Consider the following 13,258-nt stretch of genomic DNA (forward strand, 5'->3'; position numbering starts at 1 on the left):
AGTTGCTGGAAGGACTCCTTCCAACGCTGAAAGTTTCAGAAGATGTTTACCAAGTCATCTATCAGAGATAATTATTAGTCAATATCATCAAACTATAGTGACTTCCTAAGTTACTCTACTTGGGCAGCAACTGGTTTTAGATGCTGGAATGACTGTGTATCACTTACATGAGAACACAACAAAAAAGTCATTTCTAAAACTTATATTCTTTAAAGCTCCCTAGGATCTCCCAGGTGTGTGGCTGTGGACAAATGAAACAGCAAAGATGCTCGAAATCTGATCCAGCCTCGGTTCTGCAAGTACAAGGGCCTCCCTCTGGCCTGTGAGGTATGAAATGAGGAATCTGGGCCATTCTTTTCCAAAACCGGAGCATTCCCACTATTCTGCCCATAAGTTCCCTAGTTGGGAGCTGACCAGAGCGCTGGTTGGGGAGGTATCTTGCCCAGGACTGGGTGAGGACAGCAGTGCCTGGCCCCACGTTCATCTTCTCATGGCGTACCGTGGGGACTGGTAGAAAGCACCCACTCATCTGCAGCTCTCTAAACACACTCCAGTGCAGCTTCAGGTTGAAAAGGTGTGTTCTGAAGGCACCTCGTCTCATTTCACTTTTAAAAAATTCTCTGGGAAGAAAAATGGGTCAGGCTCTTGTCAGGCTGGCACTAAACAAAGTTGTCAATGAAAGTGGCAGGTCCTGGATGGGTCACACGTCGCCTTCCCTCATGGGATAATACCTTCCCCTTTCTGACACTCCATCCCCACCTCGGCATTCAGTGTCCTCAATTCCTTTCCTACTCTGGGTCAAAAATCTACTCTCACGGAAGGATCTGATCTGCCATTCACACTGGGGACAATGACAAGAAGGCAATGTAATATCATCAGCTTTCCTTTTACCTCCACTCCAATCCACAGCACATTCTGTCCTATTTGCCTCCATAATGTAACCCATGTCTAACGTCTCTCAGCACCAGGTGGATGTCCATGTGAGTGGAGCAAAACCTGCTTGTTCCCAACCCTGGCTCTGCTTCAGGCTGGCCTGAAAGTTGTCAAAGACTCTACCCACCCACTAGACCTGCAGAGGCCAGATCTGTAGGTTTAAAAGATTCCACTTGGGGCTCTGATGTACAGAATTTCCTGGTCCAGGCCACTGCCTCAGGCCAAGAAGTCTTGCCAGGCACCCTGGACATCCTGTGAGCCCAGAGGAAAGGGCAGCCGGCATGGGTGTGACAGCTCTGAAGAGGTGGCCCTGAAGCTGGCCGGAGAGACAGCTAGAAGGAGCTGGGCCAATCCCCTAAGCAGCCCACATCGGTTTTGCTGACTGCGTCTCTAATTTTTTCATAATGAACGTATATATTTTGGTAATCAATTTTAAAATAATTTTAACAAAGGAAAAAGGAAGGCTTCAAGACCCTCAGGCTTTTCTTTTCTATGGAGGCTCAGGGAGCCTCCATAGAAATGGAGATGGAATAACCATAGGAAAATGAAGACTCGTGCCTTGATTTTTCTGTCAAAGACGACCTTTCAGAAGACTAATTAACAGGCAGTAGAGGGTGGCAAGGAAGACACAGAGGCAGAGAAGAAAACAAATAAAATTAGGGACATAAATATGTTTACTGGTCTGGTATCCAACTAACCCTAACTCAACATTCTTGATCTGACACCCTTCCCACTGGAATGTTTTGGGCGTGTCACACACACACACACACACACACACACACACACACACACACACACACACACACACACACACACACACCCACCCACCCACCAGACTGGCCTGAGACCTCGCTCCAGGGTTTCCCAGAGTGAGCAACTAAAAGTGTTGAAAGCATCATCGCATTGTCTCACCTGGGCAAAGGGAGAAAGGGTGTGTGGCCACCAGTCCCACAGAAGAGAATTAAACAGACTGAACAGGGCTGCTGAGGGGATTGGCCCCAGCTCCTTCTAGCTGTCTCTCTGGCCAGCTTGGAGGAAGATGGCTGACAGGGCGTTGTGTGTTCTCTCATCCCCCCGCTTCCCTGGAGGGAAACGGGTGGTCTCAAGCGATGGACCCTGCAGCGTCACCCACTGCTTCTCCTGAGGAAGTGGGAGGACGTATGGTGGGCTCACGGAGGGCCAAGCTCAATTAGAGGTCTGGCTTGAAAGGGTTGCCAGAATTTGAATCTTCTCTCCCCTGCCTGTTCAAGGTCCTTTCTCAGAAAAGGAAAAGCAAGCCTTCTGCCTGCAGGGTCACCTTCATCTCCAGGTACCCTGGCTCCCACTGCAAACTCATGCCAAACCCACATGTAGGGGCTGCAGGGGTCAACTGGGGAATTACAAAAAAAAAAAATAAGCATCCCAATGCAGCTCTCCAGCCTCTCAGTCTGTTCACATTCACATTCTGCTGTTTGTTCCTCAACAGAAGGCAGGCTGCGTGGATCTACAGGCCAGGGTGGGCTCCGTGGATGTGTGAGCTGTGCCGTCGTGCAGGCCCCTCACTCAGAAGCCTCCCATCCCCCAACCTGCTTTAACGCTCTGCTCTCAACATCTTGAAATTCTTAAGAATTTTTTAACATGGGGTCCCGAGTTTTCATTCTGCACTGGGCACCACAAGTTACATAGCTAGTCCTGTGCATAACCTATTGCCTGGCATACAGTTGGGGTTTAATAAACACTGGCTCCTTTACTAAATGACCGGCATACATTTCCAGATCACTTTCAACGTGCCCTGTCAGCTCATCAGTGGCCTTGTCTCTCCCCCGTGTTTGGAAACCCAGAGAAACATAACACCACAGGTACCCATCAAGCTCTCACATGAGCAAGGCCAAAGGTTGAGGGAGGACCGTCCCTGGGACTGGGTGGAATTACATGGGAAGGGAAGGTGTAGGAACAGCTGGACATCCTGGTGGTCGCGCTCTGGGCTGGCCATGCATGCCGCTCCGGATGTCTCCCAGGAGCACAGACCTGGGTTTGCGGGGTAAAATCCCTGGCTTTCTGGAGGACATGTGGAGCCACAGGCAAGGCCGTGCCAGGTGTTGAAGTCCCCTGAAGTCCAGTCTGTGCGGGTCCCATATGGCCCCCAAACTCAGCCTACTAAGAGGTCCTTGCTGGCCCTACACACGGCTGCAGCTGCTGGATATGCAGCTCCTGCCGCTCCTTGCTCGGCAGCTTCTGTTGGACGCGATGTCATGCTCACATCTTGGCAACTAGCCATCTGTACAGTTGGTGGGCGTCCAGGAGGATACACTCTCGGGCTCAGCCACAGCCCGGAAGGAAAACAAAAAGAGAAGAAACCCTCACATCAGCCAGTCCCAGGACCTGAGGATGCTGGCCCCTAAACACCGTTGGCCTGTGCGGCCTCCAATTAGACCCTCAGCTTGGATTATTCTGGGAGGAAAGGACTGCTTCTCCAGAGCAGCAACTGCCTCACACCCAATTTCCCTGTGAAAACATCAGCCCATTATTATCCCAGCCTAAGGAATTGCAGCTCTCAGCCTCTAATTATTAAACAATGCTTCTCAGTCAAATTGGCTTCCAGCCCCGACTCCATCACTGCCACCCCATCCTCGTGGGAGGTCTTGAGTTTAACGTCTGTGAGGACCCAGAGGACAGACGGCACCAATTAGTTCAGTCCAGCAGCTCCCCACAGAAGTGAGAGGGATCAAGATGGTTCAAAATGGAGAGAGACAACACAGGCTCCTGGGCTGGCTGCAGGTGACAGAGCGGGATGGAGGCCTTCCCATCGGCTCTGCCTGCATCTGAAGAAACCTGGCCTTCCCGGGCCACCAGGCATCTGCCTCCCCCGCCCCCCCTTTCAGAAACACCCGCTTGCAATCAGGACCACCCCCTTCAATGTGCTTAGAAAAGAACATTTTAAAAGTTTTTTATTGTGGTAAAATACACGTAAAATTTACCATCTTAACCATTTTTAAGTTCACAGTTCTGTAGGGTTTAGTATATTCACATTGTTGTGCAACTTATCTCCAGAACTCTTTTTATCTTGCAAAAGTGAAATTCTATATCCATTAAACAGCTCCCTATTCCCTCCTCCCCACAGCTCCTGGCCACTACCATTTCTGTCTCAATGAATTTAACTTTCTAGGTATGCCATATAAGTGGGATCACAAAGGATTTGTCCTTTTATGACTGGTTTATTTCACTCAGCAAAATGTCCTCCAGGTTCATGCACGTTGTAACTAGTGTTAGAATTTCCTTCCTTCTTAAGGCTGAATAATATTCCATTTGTATGGAAACACCACATTTTGTTTATTCATTTATCCACTAATGGACACTTGGGTTGCTTCCACATTTTAGCTATTATTACTAATGCTACTATGAATATAGGTGTACAAATATTTCTTCAAAATCCTTTTGGATATATACCCAGAAGTGGAGTTGCTGGATCATATGGTAGTTCTATTTTTAATTTTTGGAGGAATTGCCATACTGTTTTCCACAGTGGCTGTACCATTTTACGTTCCTACCAACAGGGTACAAGGGTTCCAATGTTTCCACATCCTCACCAACACTTGTTATTTTCTGTTGTTTGAGTTTTTTTAAATAGTAGGCATCCTAATGGGTATGAGATGTAAAGAACATTTTTATGCAAAATATTTCCAGTATGGTAAATAAGCTGTTAGGAGACAGGAAAAAGAGAAAGGAAAAAATAAAGCCTAACGGAGAGCATTCTCAGGCTGAGGGTGCATTCAGTCTCTCTGATGGCGTTTTGCAAAAAGGCTAATCCAGAAGTTTTGTCTACACTAATTTTGGTAACATCTATTGCCTCTGAAAAAAAGCTAGTCGTTCCCAAACCAAGACCACTTGCAAGTGTTTTCTCTACCCAGACAAGAAAGGAAACAGCAGGAAAGCAAAGAAGCAATACAGGGAAAATTCCCATAGGTTATTATTTTGAACAAAACACCAGAATTTAAACATTTTATATAGTATTTACACAAACCACTTTCAAAGTAATAACCTTGGAAGTTTAGCTGCATATTCCAAAGATGATGTTATTTAGAGCTCCTCTCTAGGAAAGGTCTTTAGTCCTCATTTAATTATCATTTGGAAAGTCAAGCACATTAATTTATAGTCACATATAGATATGGTTCCCAAGGACTTCTGCCTGCCCCACAAATCAAATCCACTCTCAAAGGGTGGTAGCCATAAGCCGAATACTGTAATCCTCAGTGCTTTATGGAAAGCCCCATAGGCTCCAAAAGCTATTTCAAAGTGCCTTGAGCCATGGCAACCTCTGGCCAGTGAGTGTGGGAGCCAGAGCTGCTGGGAGAGGTGGTACTTAGGGCTTCCCAGCACTCACCAGGGTGGGCAAACCCAGATCTAAGGCAAGTACAAGGTCATGCTCATGCCTTGTCCTTGGTTCCTGGTAGACTACCAGCTATATGTTGGCAATCAGAATTATTGAATAGACTTCTCAAATGTTCCATTATACATTTAATCGCATCCTGTAGAAGCAGCAAGTGTTCTCATAATGGATCAGTGTGCTACAGATCACATTTTAACCCTTTAGGGTTGGCAATTGATGAATCATCTACAAGAGTGATTAGGCATCTATTTGGTGTCTGATGGTGGCAATGTGCATGTTCTGGGTTTTTTTAAGAGGAGAAGCCTAGGGTGCTACATTGCCTGCTACAGGGTGCCTGAAGCTGGGGTCACAGATCATCCCCAGCTACCTTCAGGATGTCATCAGGTCAGGGGCTTGTTGTTTATGGCCCAAGAGGTGCAAAATAAGAGCCCTTCTGGACTCAAAACCAAAGGCTTAAACCAGATTTAACTTTTCTTAGAAGGGCAGGCTATCTTTAAGCTAAAGACATGGTAAACTGTTCCCTTTCTCTGAACTCAGAGAAAAAGAAAGCATGTAATTTTGGAAGTAGTTTCCGTAAATTAAAAAAAAAAATCTTAAAATTCAATGTTGATATATTCATGATATATTCATTCAAAAAAATAAAATTTTGTATTTTAACCTAATGGATTAAATTATCACAAAACATTTCTGCATATTTTCTAAAAGGGGATTTTGGTGTGAACACATAACACATTTTATTTACATCACTGAAGTAAAACAACCAAGGAAAATCAATTTTTCTAACAGAGATTTGAGACATAGGGAAAAAATGAAATAGCCACATCTATACCTATCATGGGTTGAACTGTGTCCCCAGAAAGATATGTTCAAGTCCTAACCCCACACCCAGTCCATGTGAATGTAATCTTATTTGGAAAGAGGGTCACTGCAGATGTAATCAAGTTAAGATGAGGTCACACTGGATTAAGCTGGGCCCCAATCCAACGACTGGTGTCCTTACAAGAAGAAGGAATTGTGGGCACAGAGAGAACACCATGTGACGATGGAGGAGACTGGAGTGATGCATCTACAAGGCAAGGGATGCCCAGGATTGCAGCAACCACCGGAAGTTAGGAAGAAGGAGGAAGGATCCTCCCCTCCTGAGCCTTCAGAGAGACACGGCCCTGCCCACACCTTGATTTCAGACTCCTGGCCTCCAAAACTGTGAGAAAATAAACTTCTGTTGTTTTAAGCCACGCATTTTGTGGTAATTTGTTACTGCAGCCCTAGAAAACTAAAATAACATTGCTGCTATCTGCATAGAAAGCTGCCTTTGGCTTCTATTGTCCATTGCCAGGCCCCTTGGCTTCCCTCTCAGTCAGGAAGAGTAAGTCCAGCTCTGTAGCCTATAAAGAAGCTCAGCTTCTTGCTTCAAATGGAGCCTCTACGTGAATTCCACAGGCATCTCTGCCCGCTGCTGTTGTCCCAAGAGTACCCATGGATGGGCTGTGCACAGCACACACACGCTTGCATGGACTTCCCTCCACAGGAAAATCGGGGTATTCACTTCTCCCACTTTGGAAGCAGCCTCAAACACAGATGAGCTCTTTCCAGTAAGCATTATATTTGGTGCTGGGAAGAGGTAGTAGATGAATTTTCTTGGAAGTTTTAAGAGTCTTGGGTAACTAGGATTTCAGTAGTTTTATATTAATAATAACAATAGCAATAATAATAGCTAACACTTGTGTCCTTACTTTGGGCCAGGCACTGTGAGAAGTGCTTCCTGTGCTCATTTAATCCTCACACCTTGGAGGCAGGACTATCATTTATCCCCATCTTACTGACGAGGAATCCAAGGTTCAGACATGTGACCCAAAGTCTGATTTCTAAGCCTGAATCCCTAGCAAATTGCCATCTGTCCTCTCCAATGGAAAATGCCCTCCCTTTCTCCCTTTGCAGCTCCAGGCAGAGTCTAGTTTTACCTGGTCACAAATACAGCGGCATCCACGGGGGGCGTATCGTCCTTGCCTCCTGGAACCTGATTGTTGCCGAGGTACCGTGCGCCTCCATACTCCTCGTTCTGCCAGTGACAGAAGCTCTCCAGGGACCGCTCACCATGGTGCCCAATGGACAATTTGGCCTAAAAGAAATCAGGGGGGCAGTTACAGAAGCAAATGCCCAGGGAAGCCAGAGTTCATGCTCAGACAGTGTAGATGTTAAGGTGGAGACAGCTGCTCGCCGGGGCGTCATTCAATGTCACCTGCCCACAATGCTGGTAGGAAGCTGCAGAGACCCAGAGAGAGGCCATCAGGGGCCTTATCTATAAGTTTGAACGAAGACTATGTTATTAAAGAAAAGCTTTCTTCTTTTTGGCAAACTGAACAGCATACCCAACGTTCTCACGTTCACTGCTTAACTCTGCAGGTAACACTTTCATAAGGAAATGCACTCAATCAAAAGACCAGAAAATGATGCTACAGGGCACCCAAATTTGGCCTGAAGCTCAGGTATAGCTCCAGAAGAGTAGCCATGATTCCAAAGACCTCACCATCAACTTTGCACCCATGAAACATGCGGGAGTTAAGGAGGGAGGCATACAGGCCCACTGCTCAGGGTTCCCCTGAGATTCTGAGCAGATTAACTGCACACCAAGCCTCCAGTAACAGTACCTGTCCTCCTCTCACCAGGCATCCCTGGTCCCTGGCCCAGGGCACACTGTTGCCATCTGCAAAGCCAGGGAAGGAGGATAAAATACAACACTTGGACTCCTCCTCAGCACTCAACAGCAACTAGGAAGCCTGGAGACCAGTTACATTTTCCGTTACTGTGCCGATGGGGACTTACAGGACGCTGTCGTAGCAGGACAAGCTTGGTAACTTGAATGTTAACTTTAATTCCAAGGCTCTGGTGCTGAAACATATTGTATACCTGTCAAGAGAGAAAAAAAGAAATAGATAGAGATATAAATACAAAAATAAAAAAAACAACAACAGCGGTATCCTGGATGGGATCCTGGAACAAAGAAAAGATAGTAGGTGAAAACTAAGGACATCTGCACAAACTATGGACTTGAGTTAACAATAATGTAACAATATTGGTCCATTAGTTATAACAAACATACCATACTAATGTAAAATGTCAATAATAGGGGAAATTGTGTATGGGAACTCTCTGTACTACCTGTTCAATATTCCTATAAATCTAAAACACAAAATATAAATGAATAAAATATAAATGTATTTGTTTATAAAATGAAATATAAATTCTATTCATTAAAAATTATATTAATTAAAAAAATTTTTTTAAACTGTGTTCTTGCAGTACAAAAAAAATCTAAAGAAGAGTAATTATATGAAATTCAAATTTCAATATTCATAATAAAGTCTTATTGGAACAAAAAAATACATATATATGAGATATATAACCCAGATTTTATTTAAAAGGCCTTCTGAGACCAAAAAACTACCATAAATATAAATTCCTCAAGAGAAACAAGTATAACAGAAAACTCTGGAATCACACACACGTGTGCATACAAACATATACATGCAAAGATAAACTGGAAATCAGTTGGTTGAAAAAAATGTATAGGACAGGTGATTTTGAAAAAAAGAAATGGATGTCTGCTGATTCTGGTGTTTCCTGCAGGAAGGTGAAGGGGATCTTTATGAAAGGATGGGGGAGGTCCATGCCTGTGGCCATCTGCCACAGATGTCAACTTGTATCTTCTCTAACCCTCATCACAACCCATCAAGGTTGGTGTCTCCACCAACCTCGACTCAGTGACATAAAGCCACCAGCTCAAGACCCACTGCCAGTCAACTATGACTACAATCCAAATCCAGATTGTCCAGCCAAAAAGGCCATATTCCTTTTTGCCCTGAATTCCTCATTCTAAGCAAAGTTTGTCAGTGAGATAAAGTCATAGTAACAGAAAAGGATATGCCCCTCTCAGTTTTGCACCTCTTGTTGGTAGAACTTAATTATAAGGATCTCAACATCAAGAAATCAAAGGATTCAAGGAGAAGAGAGATAGGAAAACTCAAGTAAGGCATAGGAATGAAAGTTGACGTAGACAGAAAAAAACCATCGGATTTGAGGACCCCCAGATCATTACGATCCTCCTGAGTTCCTTCTCAGGAGAGAGCAGGATTCAGGGAGGTACAATGGAGTAGGTGATGAGGGTAGTAGTGTAAGATATAGAGGGAAGAGATAAGAATCTTTTAAATATTCCCTTTTCTTTTTAAATTGGGAAAATACTTTTGTTTCATTATGTCCTTTTTTTCAGTGTTATTGATATATAATTGATATACAACATTGTATTAGGTTCAGGTATACAACATGATAATTATATATATTATACTATATATCATAGTATATATAATATAGTATATATAATATATACATATCTCAAAATGATCACCACAATAAGTTTAGTTAACATCCATCACCTCACATAGTTACAACTGTCTTTCTTGTGAAAGAACTTTTAAGACCTACTCTCTTAGCAACTTTCAAATATACGATACAGTACTGTTAACTATAGTCACCATGCTGTATCTTACATCCCAGAACTTATTTATCTTACAAATAAAAGCTTGTACCTTTTGACCACCTCTACCCATACCCCTACCCCCCACCTCTGGGAACCACCAATCTGTTTTCTGTATCTATGAGTTCAGGTTTTTTAGATTCCACATATAAGTGAAATCATACAGTGTTTGTTTTTCTCTAACTTACTTCACTTGGTTTTGAATATGCTTTTTTTTCCTGATAGACATAATCTGGAGGGAGAATTTTCTAGCAGGGGCATTAAAACTTTCTCTCCAGTACATCAGCAGCAACATAAAGCAATGACCACAGCCAACAGCATGGCCACAGTTAATTCAGGCCATGTGAAGCTGGACACGGCGTCGGGCACATAAGCGGCAGAAGCCAGGCACGCACAGTGCTTGAGCATCTGTGTGACAAAGGAATTAGCTGTGTCAGTGCTTGGATTTTTCTCTTTGAAAACTATTATTAAAGCAAAACAGAATCTTTGTGTAATTTAATATTCTTTCCCACAAGGAAAAATACAACATATTCAGTTCTTCTGTTCTCACTACCCCCTCCCAAAACTTTTTCTTTCCTCAAGAACAAAATTGCAGTCATTTTTTTTATACTGGACCATCTGTAGGCCAATTCTGAAGTCATGCCTTAACTACCTATCCCTAAACCTGAGTGAAGAAGGGAAAAGCACATAACTTTTTCCTTGTTTCTGAGAACCACCCAACGGCTGTAAATCAAATTTTTCCAGAAATATTCAGCCTTAGGATTGGGCCCAAACTGGAAAACCTCAATTCAAAACATGAAAACTAGAAAGAATGAAAACTTGAAATTATGAGGGAGAAAATTCAAGTCACACAGGGTTTCAAGGTGCAATCTAAACACTGCCTGTAACAGCAACAGCAGCCAAAGACATTAAAGAATATTGTGGGTTTAAAGCAATAACACAGGAAAGCAATTCTCAGTGATGTTCTGACACGCCCCCTGAAAGCAGCATAAAGAACAGAGCCTGAATGGAATGATGCAAGTTTCAGGAAGGACAAAGCTATAGGAACAAACTCCCTCATCAGAATCGCCCGTTTTTTCCTCTCCGGCTGAGGACAGTTCTGCACATCCCGTGTACCGTGACCCCAAAAGACTCAGGTACTTTTCTTGGAGCAAATACACAAAAAATATGTGAGCTGGAGGGGGAGAAAAGCTTCATGCTCTAGAGGCTGGGACGGAGGGCAAGATGGGGAATTGTTGTTTAATGAGTGTAGAGTTTCCGTCTTGCCAGATGACAAAGTTCTAAGGTTTGGTTGCACAACAGTGTGAATACAATTAATGATACTGAACTGTACACTTAAAAATGACTAAGATGGTAAATCCTGTTATGTGTATTTTACCAAATTAAAACTTTTTCATTAATTAATTTAAGACAAGAAGCTTCATGCTCTGAACAACGTTCTCTAGTAAGCCTGCAGGAAGGTACCCCCCCTTGATGTGCAACTGGGACGCCCATATTCAGGAGAGCAGGCGGGAGCGACCACAGCTAAAGCACCTTGTCACCTGAGCAGACCACGCTCCCACAAAGCCCAGCAGAGCGCAGGACCAGGCAGACGCACAGGATCTCCCTCAAGGCCCAGTGCCAAGCCAGGCGAGCCGGGCGAGCCAGACGAGAATCCGACGACAGCCACAGAACACAAAGCAGCAGGCCTCAAAGACATGTAAGGAAGTCTCCCTGTCCTCCTCTCCCATGGAAATTCACACTCAGGAGAGTCTTGGAGGCAGCGGCCCCATGACGTTTAGGGAGACACCTGGTTGGGCAGGGAACAGCACAACCAATTGTCTGGAAAGTCTGTCTCCTGCATCCAGCTCTGGCTGCATCCTGGCAAGTGTTCAGAGACTCAGCTTCATTTGTCACATTTCCTTGGCAGCCTGGGGGCCGAGTGGGTGGACCCACTGCCAGCAGCGCACTGCAGGGCTCCCCTGGCTGGGCGACATGGGGACACGGTCAGGGAGGGGTAGACAGGGACAGGTGATGGGGGCACGTGGGGAGGAGCTGTTCACAATGCCAGGTGGGGTTTTCACATAAGCACCACCTACCTGGTGACTTAGGGCCTCCCCAGGGACAGACGGGAAGTGGAGCTGACTCCCTCACATCGCAGGCCGCACCCATCCAGACCCGCACCCTGGAGGGGGCTATATTCTCTAGCAGTCCCTCTGAGCGGGGTCCCTGAAGCAGCAGCACCAACATGGCCTGAGCACATTTTGGAAACGCATTCTGGAGCCCACCCCAGACCCCATGAATCAGAACCCGGTGGAGGGGGGTGGGCCCAGCCATCTGCATTCCACAAGTCCCCCAGCAGCTTCCCATCATGGCCACTGGGGTGTGGGAACCAGTGAGTGCTCTAGCACTGCTGCTAGCTTCTCTGCTCACCAGAGAGAGACTTGTTGTCTGTTTCACATGGTAATTGAGTCAAATTGATGTCATTTTTCCTCCAAACAGTACTTGCCTGGAGCGTCTCAGGTTTTCATTCCACTCTGTGGTTGTTAAGGAAGCTAAAAACAACCAAAGCTCTGTCAAGTGACCCCATTTTCCAATTTGGCTGCCCAAACCCAGGGCTTCTAGTGTCAGCACCACCTGTTTCCATCTGCAATTTGTTCTTCAAAATATTCCTGCTTCTGTGTCACCACCACCCCCAACCAAGGGAAAATCAAGTCACGTACATAAAAAGGCACTACAGCATATTTGGAAAATCAACCAAAGCCCACTCAGGGCACCCACTGCGGCTTGCTGACAGCTCAGAGACACAGGTCTGGCCGAAGTTTCTCCCTCCACACATTCCTGCACAGGTGAGCGGATTGCTGGGACACATAGCCCAGTGGGACTCTATACCCCTCTGAGCCAGGTGGAGGGATCTTTTAAAACACAAATCAGTGTATACCACTCTTCTACTTGACCCCTGCACAGCTTCCCCATCGCACATGCAGTGAAGCCGGCTCTCCATGCCCTGACTCCTGAGGGGGCGGCCGGAGCACCTCTCACTGTGCCCCACCCTCCCCATCACCCACCAGGAATGACCTCTCCCTGTGCCTCCCAAATGCCAGACTGACTCCCACTGGCTGGCTCCTTATGTCAGTGTAATGCCTTCCCTTCTAAGTGGAGGGTCACTCATCACAGAGGTGTCCCTGACTGCCCCAGTCACTTGCTATCACCTGGATCTTTGCATAGCAGTTTATAAAATTTGCACACAAATCCCTGATTTGTGTGTTGAGTACTGTCTGTTGATGCCACCACATGAGCTCCATGAGGATGGGGCCTGTTGTGGTCCCTACTCTATCCCCAGTCCCTAGGAAGTCCCCAGCACACATTAGGTACCCAATAAATATAACTGAATGGAATTAGTGAGTGCATCTCATTTTTTTTTATACTGGTAAAAAACATATAACATA

The 13,258-nt window shown here is 45.3% G+C and overlaps 1 protein-coding gene across 10 annotated transcripts in view; it reads right to left on the reverse strand.

Annotated features, from left to right (window-relative positions):
• Positions 1-13,258, reverse strand: part of ADAMTS17 (ADAM metallopeptidase with thrombospondin type 1 motif 17) — a 372,624-nt gene that overhangs the window by 262,989 nt on the left and 96,377 nt on the right. For all 10 annotated transcript variants that reach the window (XR_009007372.1, XR_009007376.1, XR_009007375.1 and 7 more), the window contains 2 exons: positions 8,123-8,206; positions 7,261-7,418 (listed from right to left, as the gene is read on the reverse strand). Coding sequence is in view for 3 of the 10 variants with exons in the window: in XM_057542046.1 (XP_057398029.1) it covers positions 7,261-7,418; positions 8,123-8,206 (242 nt within the window). In the remaining 7 variants the exon portion in view is untranslated. The remainder of the gene's footprint in view (positions 1-7,260; positions 7,419-8,122; positions 8,207-13,258) is intronic.

Source organism: Balaenoptera acutorostrata, chromosome 3 (genome assembly GCF_949987535.1).
Source record: "Balaenoptera acutorostrata chromosome 3, mBalAcu1.1, whole genome shotgun sequence".
Classification (NCBI taxonomy): Eukaryota; Metazoa; Chordata; class Mammalia; order Artiodactyla; family Balaenopteridae; genus Balaenoptera; species Balaenoptera acutorostrata.